Below are 17491 nucleotides of genomic sequence, written 5' to 3'. Positions count from 1 at the left end.
AACAATGGAACAGGTTGTAGTGTAAGTAGCATTGAGGTCCGGAGTAACCTGGGGAGAGGTCACCCATCCATTCATTTTTCCAGAATGACTCACATGGAGACTGCAGGTTGAACTTAACTTCAGTCTTTATTCAGTAGCATAAGCAAGGCTAGTTCGCTCCACTGCCCTGCCCCTTGACTCAATCATCCTCCTCTGATCCCAGCCACTCCCAGCTATACCAAAAACCTGCCTTTAAGGCTCGCCCCAACGAAGGGCCCACGCCCAACTCTCACTTCGACCAGCCCCGCCAGCCCAGCAACACATCCTCACTGGAAAGTGCAGCCCCCACAACAGCTGACCAGCCTCTCTGAGATGTCAATATCTCTGGCGTGACTTATCCAACAGCCCACTCAAGTACTCTCCCCACTTCCCAGTGACCCACAAAATATGCCCAGATGAGGTGTCTGTGGGCTTGGACCTGAGCCCTTGTTGAGCCCACCCCTCTGTCGACCAGGAAGAGGGCTGACCACAAAGGGGCCAGGTCAAAACCATAAAAGGCAATATTTGTCAATGGAGAGTTTTGTACATTCCATAGTGAGATGTATAGAGATGAAACATGCAGACATGAACCAGTCTTCTCTCTTCTGCCTAAGACCTCCACAGTGCCTCACAAGATGGTGCCTCACAAGGGTCTAGCACAGACATAATATAGCCTTTCCCTTAAATATGTGTATGGGACTGGGAGCGAGTTACAAGTTGTGGGATTGTATGATACCTTTTCTCCCCCCCACCACCGTAAACTCATGCTTAAGGAAGGTGCCACCTCTTTGCATCGTGTTGAGGGCTGCTTCATCTGTTACTGTTTACAAAAGAAAGATGGATTTCTGTGCTGGTGAAAAAACATATATCCTATAATATGTGGAGGAACTCAGAAATGTGTTTCTGGTTAGGATCTGTACATTGGAATATGGCCCTGTGTCTGCTCTTCTGTCCTTTATATCAAGAACTTGTCAGTTATTGCACAAAGGTGAAGTGGATCTTACTTGCTGGTAAGTAGACTTAAGATTGCAGCCTGCGTCTTTCGCAGCTTGTGTCTATATCCTTCAAACTATGCTATCTCACACCCAAGTTTCGAATAACTCCATTTCCCAATTACACTGGAATACTCATTTGGAAAAAATAGCACAGAAGGGTGTGTTGATTTACGTCTAAAATGGGATACAAAACAATGTATTAGATTTTTTTCCTTAAGAAAGTTGCTAACAGCATAGGAATAATTTAAAGGTTTTTTTTATTTAGTAGTTTCAAGTTTATGAGTAATGCTGAAGTCATATAGCATTCTAAATACTTGATTCCTATTTTCTGTCTTTAGAAATCTGTAGCTCTGACAGTTAGGCAATAGATTACAAAGGTAACTTCTCCACCCTGTCTAACTAACTTCAACAAGGTGTAGCATTCTTTGTATCACTGTGTACTTCCTGGTGCAGTTGCTATGAAACTTGTAGGAGGCTCCCATTCATTTTTTAGCATGGGGAGGAAATATTACGGATTTAAATAATAATTCTTTTCCCTAAATGAAAAAAAAAACCTGATTTTGTTATGTGAAACATTACATTTTAAAGAAATGTAACTGGAATCTAATCTCTTATGATAAGCAGTGAATAGATTGCTTCTAGTAATGATTAGACAGATGGTACTTCTCCCTCCCCCATCTTTTTCAGCTTTTCCCCTAGCTCTGTTGTAGTGATCACAGCATGCAAATAACTACCCAGTCATTCTAGCTGAAGTATGTTAGATGACAAGGATGCTGTCTGCTCTATGGAAACTTTACTTGGATTGCTGTACCGATGTACCCTCTGTGATGTAGCCTTCTCTCTCTTTCATACGTTAATCTACGGGACAACTGCTCATGGATAAATTTAGTTATGTCACTGAACGAATCAGTTAATGAAGAAGAAAGTTTTGAATATGATTACAATAATGAACATAGGAACAGACATAATGAGAACCTTGATATCTTGGAAGAAGGTACTTCACATTGTGTACTATTTATATATTAATGGATGGAAAGAGGTCTTTAATTAGTTTTATGGTGTTAACTTACCACTCTTTACCAATTTTGGTTTTGAGTTTGTTAATTGAAGTTTTCTTAGAAGTATGCAAACCTATTCAGTAAGTTGGTGTGATCAAGTAGTGTGGTTTTCAAGTATTAATATTGTCTGATTTGAGAGATGTTAGTAAGTTGAAGTTTGCTTGCTAAAATTCAGTTTGTCTGGACATAGTCTACAGGACAGTATTGTTTTCTCAACCCTTAATTTTGAATCTATCACAACTGAACTGAATAAAGAGAGATTAAAGGAAAGTTGTAGGATGTTTTTAGTCTTCCATCTCTTAATGCTATGAAGGTAAAATACCTCTGTCTTTGAATCAAGGTAGGAGAGGCAGCTTCTTTGCAGGAGCAATATTCTCTGGCAAGAATCAAACTCCAGGAGGGTGTGAGAGTACAAGCAAAAAGATCCTTGGCATTCTGGACCTTCTACACCCCTTTTTCCTAGTATATGAGTTTTAAGTTGGTTCTGAGTATCAAGTGTGCTGTGGTTTTTAGGCTTATATACCCAGCGTGCCTTATGAAATGCCCCTGTTAATGGACATCCAGCACTTTGTACAATGGTTCTTATGCCACTCAGCAGACTATCGCTTGCAAGAGAGCAGAGTAAAATAATTAATGAGCTGATGACTGGGAGTTCTTTGCACACATTTCCTTGACTAGAACAATTAATGTGGTTGATGGAGCAGAGGAACAAAGCAACTCATAGTCCTCATGTAGAATCTGTTTGGAGAAATGCCTGGTTTGCTGCTACCTTACTTCCCCATCCAGACTGAAAGATAAAAGATAACTCTAGAGCATGGGTCGGGTGGGGGGTAAACTTTGTTGTTTAGAGAACACTGAAAGTAGGTTTCTAAAGAATAGTATGTAACACCTAGCATTGGGATAATAAATTAATCTTGAGTCTGACTTCAAACGCTCGTCAACCAGTATAAACAGTAGTAAACTTTGTGAAATCACAAATGTTTGGCAATCTTTACTATTACTTTAATCACACATGATAAATCAAGCCTCTTTTTGATGCATGTTGTATTCCCTCTGATTTAAATGAAATGCATGTTACCTCACCCGGTGTTTTTGCTCCTGTATTTTTTTTTCAAGCTTCATGCTCTGCCTTTTGGTCAACTGATCTCCCAGGCAGTTTACGTAGCTTAAAATAACAGTAAAAGAAAGATGCCTTTCAGTGGAAGTCTTATACTTCAACCCTTTTCAGAAGCTGCTTCAACAGATGGAAATGATTTTACTGCTACTATTTATTCAAGATGAGGCAGATATAGAAAGCAAAAGATTTTGTTTACAGTCACGAAGAAAAACTGGGGTTGAGGGGAGGATATGGGAGAGAGAAAGAGAGGGAAATACAGCTACAGAACCATCAGGTCTGTAACCCTTCCCAATAATCTGAGGGAGGGGAAAGTGGACCATGTTGAACAAAAGTTTGGTTAATGTGGCTAAGAAGCAGAATGAGGGTAAACCCTTAAATGCAGGCCTGCTGCTTATACAAAACTCTAGTGGGAATGAGCTGCCTTTGGCCATGGGCTGCTCTGTCTTGGGACAGCTGCGCGTTGTGTGTGTTTGTTTTTTCCGTGTGTGCTTCTGTACTGTTAGGGGTTAGAAGTGCAAACTCTTAACAGCCCCAGCATTAAGAACTCTGCATTCAGTGACATGACAAGCTACAACTACTGAAACCTCCTCTCCTATACCATTATTAAAAATGGTAGGGGTGACCGTGGGGAATTGATTAATCCCTTTCTAAGAGCTGTTTGCTCACTCAAAATACAAACCCTGGTTTTCAAACCTTTTGCCCTTCAAAGAAGCATTTCCACACTGATCTTACATCCATCTTTCTTTTAAACTTCGGCTGTTGTACCCTAGACAAAAATAACAATTGCCTTTTATCTTGACTCTTTGTTTTCCTTAAATTTAGTTTATCTAGTTAATTTAACATGGACAGGTTGTAGTCTTTGCATGGTGAAGATGTTGTCCAAAGCAGTAAAATCCAGTATGTAATGTGTTGGGAAAGTCACCTCCTGATCAAAAATGATCATATCACTAAAGCTTCAAATATAAAACCGATCACACACATTTTATTTCTGTATGTATTTACACATTCTGACAGAATTTGAAAACCCTTACTGTAGACAGAATACGTGGCATTTGACGTGTTGGATTTGTACCTTTATTTGTACAAAGAGCAAATCCTTTGGCTGATTTTTTTTTATACCCCTGTCATAATTCTTATCAGTAAATTAAGTCTTGTCTCCTGAGATTTGGCAAGCAAACTGCCTGTCGAGAGAAAGGCACAATGATCAGTGCTTGACTCAACTAGAATTATGGTGCAAAGCACGTGTGGGTTGGCACTCCGCATTTTGCTTCATGAGTTTTTAAAATTGTGCTTGCTGGGTTTCTCTTTGAAACAACCTCCTTGAAACAAACACTTTAAAAAACACAGTTGGCTCAAGCCATCCCTTGACTTATTTATAAATCCTTTCTCCTTTTTAACAAACATAAGTTCACAAAGTATCAAGCATAGTATCTAATCTCGGGGCCTCCCTTAATGCAAACTATTGAAGTGCACTGTGGGTGACTTGTGGTAGCAACATCTTTTTAAAGATTAGGTAGCAAAATTAAAACACCTACAGTGACAAGGCTCTACAAGCTATACAATTAGATTAAGTGCGAAATGTTTTAAAACATATCTGATAATGCTGTTCATATAGCCATATCTACTTAACTCTGTGTATGCAATTCACTGTATCAATATTTTTTCAGTGTTCTCTCCGTGTGAGGCAGAAAATGACAAGAGTATTGACAGTCAGGGTCGTTGTTTGTAATGCTATTGGTCGCTGAGTCCTCTTGTATTCTCTATTCCTCATTATTTTGAGTGTGTGTAGAGAGAGAGAGAGCTACCAAAGCAGTTAATGCGGCCTTTGGTTAGTAACAGTTCTCCATTCCACTCAGTGGTATTTGTGATGATCATGAGTTGTGCAGTTGTCCCTTGAGTCTGATCCGGAGATTACAGCTGGTTCAAAATGCAGCGGCGTGTGTTATTGTGGGAGTGCCAAGTGGAGGGCATATAATGTCTGTTCTATGCCAGCTGCATGGGCTGCCAGTGGAGTACCGAATCAGATTCAAGGTTTTGGTACTAACCTATAAAGCCCTAAGCGGACAGGGGGACCATTGTATCTGCAGGACTGCCTCTCCCCACGTGCACCCCAGGGGATGCCCCGATCAAGTGAGAAACAATTATTGGTGGTCCCTGGCCCCAGGGAGGCCTACTGTGCCTCATCCAGAGCCAGGGCTTTTTCAGTCCTGCCTCCAACCTGGTGGAACTCTGTCTACTGAGACTAGGGCCTGGAAGGACCTACTATCTTTCCGCTGGGCATGTAAGACAGAGATGTTCCACCAGGCATATGGTTGAGGCTGGGCTAGACCTCCACCAGCCTGGAAAGAGAAGAAAAGAAAGATCCAAACCCTCCCCACTGGGGCTATCCACCACCCGGCCTTTTAAATTAGCGAATACTGACTGCTGCCATCTTGCCATCTGTTATATTATACTGTATGATGGGTTCTTTGAAATTTTTAAAATGTTTTTTTGTTTTTATTATGTATACATTGTATGATGTGTTTTAACTGATGTAATCCGCCCTGAGCTCGCTTGCAGGGAGGGCGGCATAAAAGTCCAAAGTAAATAAATAAAAATTGTATATATTCCCACAGCTCCCAGAAAGCTCTAAGGAAGCTGCTCCCCTGAGCAGCAGTCCAGTGCCTTCTGTGACATTTTTCTGTACTACAGGAGAGGCAGGCAGAACTAGTTGCTACATGAGGCATATTCAGCCCCTTGAGTTGTGGGGTTAGGAGTCATGAACTATTAGATTACAGAATGTTAAGGAACTGCAGCAAAAATGGTTTCGTCAAACAATAATAAGGTGTATACATTACCATGAAAATGGAATTTGTAGTATAATGAAATGTATAATTTGAAACACAGCTGAGGTAATCATCTCCAATAGCACACAGCAATAAACAAAACCACCAGAAAGCCCCCAGTGCACAGAAACTGATGCGCCATGACATAGTTTAAGATCTCTCCATAGAGCATGACAGAAACTTGCCCTATAAAGAGCAGTTATTTCAGACGTTCTTGTCTATTTGTGGTTTATTAAAAGAAGCTGTTGTTCTGTATCTTGTTCTATATCATTCTTGCAAATGGTCAAGAGCATGAAGAAAAGGATACCTTTAGTTGTTCTTATCCTTCTTGTCAATCACTCAAATCGGTTTGCAATACACCTGCCCAAGGCTTTTTTTCTGGGGAAAGAGGCCGAGGGACTCTCACCCAGGGCAATTCCTGGGAAGAAGTGGCGCCCCCATTACTACATGCATGCAGCACGTGCGCACCCCTGAGACTGTGCAATGACATCACTTCTGGGAAGTGACATCATTACGCAGGCTGTGGCCGCCCCGGGAGTGATCCTGTGCTCCATGGAAGGCCTGATTCAGCCTGGATCTGGCTTCAGTCAGCTCAGAACGGGTTGCTGTGGCGGCGCAAGGGAGCACTCCCCCACCCAGCAGTGGCCTGATTCGGGCCCAAATTGGGCCTGGAATGGCCGTTGCCACGCAGGAGAGCACTTTCCCACCCAGAAGTGGCCCGATCCTCGCCGTTTCAGGACTGTTTTGTCCCAGTTTAGGCCTGAAATGGCCAGGATCAGGCCCAAAACGGCCTGGAACAGGCTGCTGCAGCACAGGAGAGTACTCCCCCACCTGGCAGCAGCCTGATCCTGCCTGTTTTGTGCCCGATCCTGGCTGTTTCGGGCCCAAACTAGAACAGGCTACTGCTGCATGGCAGAGCACTCCACCACCTGGCAGCGTTCATTACCAGGCCGTTTTGGCCGATTTGGGGCTTGAAACGGCCAGCATTGGGCCTGATTTGGCCTGGATCAGGCTGCTGCCGAGCGGGGGAGTGCTCCCCCAATTGGCAGTGGCCTCATCTAGGCCTTTCTGCCACCCTCCCACTGTGTGTGCTCCCCCCCCCCACTCAGGAGCAGGCTTAACTTTGCTCCAGAGGAACTGATCTCCTTCTGAAGATCAGGGGGTGGGGCCACCACACACAGAGAGGTGCCAGAACACCGTTCCTGAGCGTTTCAGCAGAAAAAAAGCCCTGCACCTGCCCAAATATAGTTATTTTTAAAAAAAATTCTTGAATTTTGTCAATGCTTTCCAACAACTTTTGCAGGAAGAATTGAGACCGTTTTCAACATACTATTTGGTTTTTAGGTCGTGCTGTTTAATTATGTATCCCACCCTGTTCTTACTACACTGATCAAAATATGCTCTTGTTTTTCAAGTATTGAAAAGAGGCCAGCGTTCCTGGACTTGAAATACCATGCCCTTCATTTGTTATACCATCTCTATAATGAGCTGCGATTCCTTTAGAAATAGATACAGGGAAGAGCTTTCAGGTAGAAAACTTGACAGACTGAGGGAAGATACTCACTCTCTCTCTCTCTCTCTCTCTCTCTCTCTCTCTCTCTCTCTCTCTCTCTGAAGATGAACATGGCTTGCTATTCATGTGCTTTTTTAGAGCGATGCTACAGTGAAATCGGCATTGTATCTCTTGAAACTAGAGTTTTCTTCCTACTCTACTGATAACTAAAGCAAGAACTTAAAAATGAACACATGATTAGAAAAATCTCTTTATGCATGATTGTACAATGTATTCAGTACAGTCTGTATGATTTATATTTCATTATACTCCTGTGTCTACTTGACACAGTTTTTCTTGTGCCCTTTCTTCATTATGTCCTTCCCAATTCGTTTAGAAAATATAGCTTTCTCTTTCAGTGTAATGATTCTCAAGACAAGGAGGAATCAAAAGTAAACCAAAATACAATTACAGCATCAATAAAATGATCTGAAAGAGATAAGTGGAAAAAACATTAGTGTATCTAGTAAAAGCAAACAAGTAATTGTAAAATACTTGCCTAAATTTAAAAAAAAGCTCTTTAAAGCCAGCTTTAAAGGGCCAGACCCCAAATCTGGCAGATCCCCCTGAGCAATTGGGTTCATAATTTAGGGACCACCTTTGAGAGAGCCCTCTCATCAGGAGATGAACTTTATTTGATCTTAGAAGGGGTAAGAGCTTATGTTAGAAGTTGCTCCCTCAGGTGTCTGGGGCCATTTCAGAAAGAATTTTCATTGTATCTGCTGTACTTTTTTTTTAATAGAAGAATTGTTTGGAGGCTTTCAACCAAATTATTGTAGTCTAAAATAGTATTCAGATGTGACTTTGCTGACAGTGCATAAACATTTTGTCTTCTCACTGTTTCTGCTTTCTTCTGGGGACTTTGGTGCCCAGAAGAGCTTTTACTGCATGCTGTTTTTGCAGATGCATCATATTATGAGCTTTATAGACACAGATTTATAGCAGGACAAACATCTGTTTTAATTTTTTAATAAGAGCATTCATTCACATTACAAAAATTATACTTCTCTATACAAATGCAAAATAGATTGTTTCAATTTGATAGAAAATATGTTCTAAGGTTTGATTTCACTGATCATATTTTAGCAGAGTCATAGTTAAGAACTAGATGCAGTGATCAGTGTATTAGCAGCACATTAGCCTGCAGCTTTAGTTGTTAGAAAACTCTTCATAGTACAAAAGCTATATTGGAATGGAAGCCCATAAAGTTGTGCAAGCCATTTACTTAATGTATTAATGGGCAGAAAAACACAAAAGGGTATCAAGGCAGTGTGTCCATCACAGAGACCAACAGAGACACAGTTCACTGAACCCAGTTATACAGTTGGCTCAGTTATGGTAAGATTTCAGTTAAAGACAACATGGCAAGACACTAGTTCTTCAGAAGGTAGCTAGTGCAGCTGTGTTGGTCACACCACACATGTGACTGCATCCGGGTGACAGGGCCAAAATTTAAACTGAAAGATGGCAAAAATGCTTTGTAAAGAATGTGGTGCACAGAGAGAGGCTGTAACACATTATGGGAAATGTAGGGAAAAGGCCAATGGATGAAGAGGCCAACTGCATCATGAAATGCAACAGAGAACAGAGCAAGTACAATTCTTACTCCACTGTAGTAGGCATGAAAATACCATTATTTAATTAAATTAACCTATCCAGTGACACTATGGCTTCATCAGTTTCAGGCAACAAAACTCATCCCCTGTTTATGGAGACAACATAGACAGATGTGAAGCAGGCATTTCAATTATGGAGCATGGTGATCAAGTGCAAGAGCAACCCAACAATTTGATTTACTGGGAGGAAATCCCAGTGGACCGTTGCCCTAAGCCCCATCCACTCCCACTCGTGAGGAGGCGTATGGGTGCTGCTGGCATAAGAGGAGCACAGGTACAGCAGTGCTTAGCTTCACCTTAGCCTGCGCCAGCTGAGGTGTAATGTGTCTGGAGAACAGAAACATGGGAATGCCTGTCTTTGCACTACTGGCCTGGGCGGTGTGAAGCTGGTAAGAAGGCGTGCAGTGGCATCACCTTTCTCTCCAGCTAACTTTTCAGTTCCTCGTGAGGTGGGGGTGGAGGGGGCGTGGCCCCTTTCCAGATCCATTTGGACTTCCAGTCTGCCCTCAATGGGTAGGAGAACAAGCTGTGCTGGCTGGATTGGGAAGGCAAAGGAAAGATAAGAGGGCAGCATGCCAGACGCTTTTGGATTGTTTGCCTCAGTCTTATCTGTTGTTATCTAGATGAATATAGGCTGTATTCCTCCCTTTTATATGGGCTCATTTCTTAGGAATGATATTCAGGAGGCTGTGGCGAATCCTGCTGGGTTAGGAAATTGTGCCAGATCTCTTCAGATCCCTTCCGACCCAAAGTTATGTGAATTCGCCTCCCAACGGTGACTAGAACTCATGAGGATTCTTTTTGTCGTCTTCTGTGTTTCATTGTTCCCCTTTCCCAACTGAAGCAAGCATGTAACCATAGCTAAGAAACAGAAGTGTATGCCTGTTGACTTTCTCCACCAGTTCTAGAAGTGCCTTACTACTTTTGTAGTCCACTCTTCTGCCGTGAAACTCAGTGCAGCGTATTTGGTTCTCTTCTCCATTTTATCCCCACAACAAACATGAGAAAATGACTGACCTGACGGGAGCCGCTGAGTTTCATGGGGAATGAGAATTTGAACCTGAGATTCCCCATGGCCTAATCCAGCAATTACTCACTATACCACACTGGCTTTTCTGTATATGACTAGACAATACCTAAATCTGTCTTTGTAGGGGAAGCAAGCTGATTATAGTGTTTTTCAGAAGAGAGAATATCCATTTTGAGTTTTTTAAAGGCATTTGTTGTGTGATTTCTCCTAAAAGCAGAGAGAAGTTTTAGTCAGTGAGGATCTTAGTGAAGAAACATACACAATACTTGTAAAATGCATTTCCTCTCGACATTTTATAGTTGCAGCATGTATTTCAGGGATGTGTGAGATTTGTAAAGTTATTACCTGTAGCTAATTAAATTTGTTTTCTGAGTGGAAAAGTGCTGTAAGGCAGATTGTTCTCCACGCTGAATTTATCTTTTCAGAATTTCAATTAATTTTGAGATGGACATTACAGATTTTGTTGTTCTAACATGGTTTAATTCATTAAAAACAAATTAAGTTCCAATTTGTTTAAAGCAATTCTGCCCTGGGAAGAGGAAAAGTGATGTTATGCATGTTCTGTATTAATAATATCTGTCCAAACATGTTGATGTTTATATTAAGTCATTATAAAAGAGCACTGGAAGCATTTTTCTAGCTGGTCATTTAAACTTGGAAGGTGATTTATTTTCTCCTTCCACCATTGGTAATCAATTATATTTAATTATATTAGCATTATGACCTGTGGGTATGTGTGGAGTGTGGCATTAGAGAGCTTTTTCATAGCTTAGCATCACCACTACCAAGTATTGTGGTGTTTGATCATTTGAAATGATTCACTGACCAACCCAAAGCATTGTTAATGGCAAGTTTATACTATAGATTTTAACAATTGGTGCTTTTATATGGAAAAATGGTAAAGAAGTATATATCCAGTGCTTTTGCCATGAGCATTTTGTATTTAATATTTGCTGAAATCTTGATAGCCTTTCATTTTCAGACCTAAATGCCATCTGGGAATTAGAGTAAAGAGAACCATAGACCCACCTAGGTCCCACTGTCTTCTCTGGAGACATAATCACATAATAATAACATAGGAAGTGTCAATTGTTCCATGACAAATGGTGTGGAATCCCACCTCAGTCCAGTGCCATCAGAGAGACCGCTCACTGAATGTCTCCCAGAAGCAGGGCTTTTTTTCAGCAGGAAGGTGGGGGAACGGAGTTCCGGAACCTCTTGAAAATGGTCACATGGCTGGTGACCCCGCCCCCTGATCTCCAGACAGAGGGGAGCTTAGATTGCCCTCCGTGCTGTAGCGTGGAGGGCAATCTAAGCTCCCCTCTGTCTGGAGATCTGGGGGTGGGGCCACCAGCCATGTGACCATTTTCTCCAAGGGCAACCCACTGAGTTCCACCACCTCTTTTCCCAGAAAAAAAGCCCTGCCCAGAAGTGACAACAACACTTGCTCTATTTTTAGAACTCCCTTATTTCTGTGTTTTGTATTCCTTGCAGAATAGTCTGCAGTAGGCCTTTGAACTCAAAACTGAAATGCTTCCAGTGAATCTGAGACTTTCGAATAATAATAAAATTCCAAATGTAGCTTGATGTAGACACGTGGAAAAAAATATAAACCGATGTGCCGTCGTCACATGTGGTGGCACATCATGCAACCCACATGTATTTGAACATGACAGAATTTCAGCCATTTAAGTAGCGCTGTGAATTGTGTAAGCAACTGAAGTTTTACAGTGCTAATGTAGGTCTCTATTACAAATTACAAACTTTCTCTCCCCTGTATAACAGTCCAAAGTCTCCTGACAAAGTACATACTAATAAAAAAAACTAATGGAAATGCAAAGACGTTAAAAGAAACAATAGTTTTCCACACTGCTCCCTAGGCCAGAGTGTACTTTCCTCCAGTGTTGACCTGTATTTGGCCTGTCAGCTGCAATCTCCTCTTGAGGAAGGGCACAGTCCCACCATGACTCTGTGGCTATGCAAACTAGATTTTTCTTTAGCAACTGCAGCTACAATCACTGTGAGTTGTGACCCAAACATCTACTCAGCACAGTGACACTCCCATGGGCAGAGCAAGGTCACTAGCCTGGGAGAAAATTGATAAGCATTGGTACGTGCTACTTTGATATTTGTATAATGAGTTCTGAAGAAATGGAGTTTGGATGTTCCTGTATTTTTAAAATAGTGTCAATACACAGTCAAGGTCATGCAGCGTGCAAGCAACCAGAGAAGGATGATGCTGTGTGCTTGTTCGTCATGTTAACAGGATTCTTCTCAAGGAGTTTTTACGACAGGCTGCTTGCTCTGCACATGCAGCAACACGCTGTATTGGTGAAAACAAAAAGACAAACAAGATAATGCTAAGGATAGGACTTCGCAGTCTTTCCATGGATTGTTGAATGGGAACATTAACATAGTACAAGGGCAGGCCTGGGTATGAAACTACATATCTGTAGAACACACAGGCTTCAGAAAACATTTGCAGTCCGATGCACTGGCCAGATTAGCGCAGTGGTGTCGTCTTGGTCTCAGTTATACTATATAAGTACCATTGATTACTATGTAGAACTGAGTTTTTAGTCTGGGATTTTTTTAAATTAAATTCCACTGACCATTCTAACATTGTTAAAAGAGTAAAATGCTAATCCTATGCATTCTTAAGAGTCTGTCCTGTTGAATATCAGGGGTTTAGCTTTGGGGAAATGTGTAGGATTCAGCCTTAGGTAATTTTGAGATGTGATCTATTACTTCGTGATTTGATGAAGAATGAACACAATGCTGTTTTTTTCACTAAAAATGCATGTTTATATAAAATGTTCTGAATTTCTGCCATTCAGTGGGAAATAACATGAATATTTCCCTTTATTTCTTTACAGTTTTATGTGCTGAAAGAGTGGGCCAGATGACTAAAACATACAATGACATTGATGCTGTTACACGTCTTCTTGAGGAGGCAAGTATTCCATGTTCACACAAGATATATTTAGTTTTAACATGGTAAGCTTCCTTTGGAAAACTTCTTCTGAAACCATTATTTTCCAGCCAGGTTGATATATATGTTCTGTATGCACATAAGAATTTTTGTTTAAATCGTTAATACAAGGTTTTTGTGTTGTTTCTTGTGCTGGTAGCAGGCACAACCCAGTGAATGTTACTTGTATCTAAATCTTGTTGAAAACAACTAGATAGATTTTAGTCACAGCAAATGAAGTCCTATTTATCTGTGACCAAGTTGTGGAAATCTTGATGCATTGTGCTGATTGTGTTCATGGACATCAAAAACCCACATCATCACCCTAATGCACCTTTACAAGTGTTTACATTTTTAGCGTAGCCACACCAAATGACCACACATAAAAATTTTTATGTCGGGTATCAAATTACACAACCACCAACATAGAAAGCAATTTGGCTAATGTTAGTTGCGACTAAGCCCCTTTAAAAACAACAGGTCTTAGAATGTCCATAACTAATTTGTTCCATTAATTTCAAAGTGACTTAATTGCAACTAACTGGATTAGGATTGTTCTTTCCTTAAGACATCCAGTATTAGGATTGCACTTTAACCAGGAATTAATGAAATCGTCAAGGTTTAGGAGTAAACAAGTCTAGGACCAAGATTTGCCAGTGATTGAAGAACTAGTTCAGCTGCATCCATCAAATTTTCATCACTAATTGTAATCTCCTGTAAGTTCATTATTAAGGAATAAGAAACTCAAAATTAGCAGTTACGAAAATCTCCTCAAATTAGTATTTGAAAGTATGGTGCTGAGCACGTTCAAATACAAAAGCAGAAAATGGAACCCAGCTTCTTACATAATAAATATGTCTGAAACACACACACGCACACCCCAATCTTTGGCCACAACCTGCTGCTGCCTCCTCTTCTTGCATCTCAGTTGTGGAAACGTTTTTGTTGCATGTTGGCATTCTCTCCTTCATTGTAACAGTACTCAAATACATGAGCTCTGAAAACCTGGTTCTCATCTCGAATCAATTCATCCAGGTGCTCAGTGGATGTACTTGACCATGCCACTGGGAATGTAATCCTAAAAAGGCACTCTGCTAAGCCTATTGAATTCAGTGGATTTAGATTAGAATGATTCCTTTTAGAATCATACCGTAGTATCAATCCCACACTTGCTGTCCTGGAATGATACTGCCTTACTTTGCAAGATGGTTGCAAGAATTGCTAAGATAATGGAACATATGTGCTTTGAAGTTTATGGTCATGTTAATAAATGGCCCTTTAGTTCCAAGCCTGTGTCTGTCTCTTCATTCTGGCTGGGGTTGCAATGTGCTTTGAACACTTAGGAAGAATGCTGTATAAATACTAAATTAAAAAAAAAATTAATATGAATTTCCTACTCTTACTGTACATACTTTAAAAACAACTGCTAACAGTTTTCAAACTTTCTCACACCTGAATAAAGGGGTACAGGCTTTAAAAAAATCTGTAGTCAGTTTATGGTATATATCTGCTTTGCTTGAATTATGGGTGTCTCCTGTACAACAAGAAGAAAAGAGAATGAGCACAAATTATTGGTTTCTTTGTTTTGAAAAGCAGTCATTCTTGTTTTTCCTAGAGCATAGATATAACCTTCTTGTGCTTTCAAAAGGTAGTTATTTTCTAAGTGAGCAAATAATTGAGACCAGTTGTTTTTCCCCTTTCCTTTTTTAATAGAAAGAGCGAGATTTGGAATTAGCAGCTCGGATTGGCCAATCATTACTAAAGAAGAATAAATCTCTAACTGAGAGAAATGAACTTCTTGAAGAACAAGTAGAACATATCCGGGAAGAGGTAAAGACAATCACATACGCTGAATGTTTCTGATTAAGAAAATCTTCCCCCTCTTTTCCCTAAGCCAAACCTGTTTAATTCTCTTTGCCCTCATGTCTTGCTGTTTTGCCCTTATCTGTTCTGTAGTATTCTATAGAGATGAAACTTGGAACAAAATGGATCCTTGAGCTAGTTGACCTTCCATAGCTTCTTTTACCAAATAGCTTGACTCGATGACTTGTGAAGCCTCACTCAATAGGAGAGCCTTCTCCTGTCCCAAATGATTCCTTATTCCCATAACTATGCAAATTTTCCCAAACGTCTTCTTCATCATCTTCTCCCCAATGTGGCTCAATGAAGTCTGGTAATTGGATGCTGATTACTTGTCCACTTGTTCATAGCCATTTCCTGGGCATGTAACATCAGGAAACACGAATAATTTCAAAGGCCATCCTATTTTGTAGCCATGGGGATTGAGCAAGGTAGGTCCAGAAGACTTTCACATGCCCGATTATTTGAACTTCTAGTAATGTGTAGTTGCCTGCCCCATGCTTTTCAGATGAAGGTGCAGAATTATGCACAGTATAAATTGCCAATTTAACTAATTTTTGAGGTAGAAAGTGCTACTAACTTCTACCCTGTACAGCTCTTTTCGGTAGTAGTAAATTATGAAAACAGACTCACACACATTGTAAGACACTAAAGAAAATGAGATGATTTTATTGGAGTAAACACCATATTGTATACACAATCAGCTTAAGTTTCTGGTTTGTGAATTGTAAATTGATTCTTTTGATTGTAAATTTCCTGTGAGAGCAGAATATGCCTTTTTAGTATTATGATAGCACAATATGTCCTCTTAGCAAAGACCAATAGTCTTCACTGTATTCCAGTATTTAACAGGAAAGTAGTTGTGTCTTGGTGACGTATGTGATTACGGCATCAAGCCTACTCCCACCTTTTCAATATGATCTAGGAACAACATTAAACATGTGTCTTTTTGGTTTTGCTCTCTCTTGTTTAAGGCTGCTATACTTAATTGTTAAGTTTTGTTTTCTAGAAGTCCTTTTGTATGTTTTTTTTAACAATTTTTTTATTTTTTTAAAAAAACCAACCAACCAAACAAACAAAAACAATGTACAGAAGTAAAATAGAACAACAACAAAGTCTTAGTGAACTATTTTGTATGTTTTTTAGAGACACTCTTTACCATTTCTTCAGTCAATTTCAGCACTAGGAATTCTTTGGACCATCTAATTGGGTGCCTTTTGTATCAAAGTGCCAATCATTTCACAGTATTTGGACATAATGACATTGAGCCTGTGTACTTTTGTATGTCTCATTGTAATTATTAAGATGATTAGAAGCATGTTTTTATGTGTGCCACATTTTCAACAGGCAAGGATATTTAAAAAATAAGTTTTAGTAGCTATACCATAGCTATAAAAGTATTTTGCCTCTGATTTGCCATGTTTTTCTAAATTTTGGGGGGGAAGTGTTCACCACAGGTTGTTAAATTAGTTTTGAGTTTGACAAATTTTGAAAACCTGTTTTGAAACATGGTAACTCTGAGCTGTTAAAAAAACACAGGATTTGGTGTAAATCAGGTTTTGAGTTGCAAATAGAGCAGCACAAGGGCCAACTGGAAAGACACTAAGAATAGTCAGAAATAGAGGGGGAAACTGAGGGAAATGTAAGAGTGAGAATAATTGCTTTCTTCTTCAAATCTTCCTTTATTTGGGCTCGGCCCAGCATAACATCTTTCTGAAATGTAGCACAACTTGCATAGCCAGAAACTTGATGCATTCTTAGACACGTAGAATTTTTTTTAAAAAATCACTTAAAGCAAAACACTTTGTGAAATAGTTCATTGAACAGCTCATCCCAACAAAAACAATTTTTGAGACTAACCTCAAAAAGAGTAACTGTGGTTTAGAGACTAATGAGCTCTGTTCTCTTTTCCTGAATTCTTGCATATATGCCTTTATAAAATCACACAGAGATATGATGTTGTGAGCAGAAGAGGTGTTTCTAGACTTTAAGCTGGATATTTTTAATCACCATGTAGAACAGGCATGTGTAGGTTTTCAGTACTGGTATTTAATATACAGTTCTTTTTTAAAAAAAATCTGCTTCTGACTGGTAAGATGATCACATCTAGTAAAGGAGATGTTGAAGCAACACTTTCAGGAATCTGTAGCTTTTCTAAGTGCACAAGGAGCTTTGGATTACAGCCAGGAGCATTGGCAATACTGGTGAAAGGTACCTTACTGGGGTAAACATACCAAACATATTGTTATATCTGAAAGATAAACTTAGCTTGAGGGTAATAATTTTATCTTACAGTTCTTTGTTGGTATTCAGAATGCCACCTAGATATGAAGAGCCACATTGTAGAACCTAGCTTGAAGTGGCTGCAGTTTTTATGTGCAAATCACCACGTTGTGATTGTTTTCAGTCAGCATTGGGCCATTTGATTTACCACAGAGAGATCAACACA

The 17491-nt window shown here is 40.0% G+C and overlaps 1 protein-coding gene across 10 annotated transcripts in view; it reads left to right on the top strand.

Annotated features, from left to right (window-relative positions):
* The window catches only part of TRAK1 (trafficking kinesin protein 1), a 157672-nt gene that overhangs the window by 102269 nt on the left and 37912 nt on the right, over positions 1-17491 (top strand). For 7 of the 10 annotated variants that reach the window (XM_054991849.1, XM_054991848.1, XM_054991857.1 and 4 more), the window contains exons 4-5: positions 13088-13164; positions 14896-15012. In XM_054991849.1, the coding sequence (XP_054847824.1) occupies positions 13114-13164; positions 14896-15012 (168 nt within the window). In that variant the 5' untranslated portion in view covers positions 13088-13113. Of the gene's footprint in view, positions 1-1784; positions 2008-13087; positions 13209-14895; positions 15013-17491 lie in introns of those variants that run through there. The other 3 variants (XM_054991851.1, XM_054991850.1, XM_054991852.1) reach the window with 2 other exon arrangements.

The sequence above is a fragment of the Eublepharis macularius genome, chromosome 11, assembly GCF_028583425.1.
Source record: "Eublepharis macularius isolate TG4126 chromosome 11, MPM_Emac_v1.0, whole genome shotgun sequence".
In the NCBI taxonomy this organism is placed as follows: Eukaryota; Metazoa; Chordata; class Lepidosauria; order Squamata; family Eublepharidae; genus Eublepharis; species Eublepharis macularius.
The sequence above is the reverse complement of the archived record's forward strand: the minus strand, read 5'-3'. Positions and strand labels throughout refer to the sequence as shown.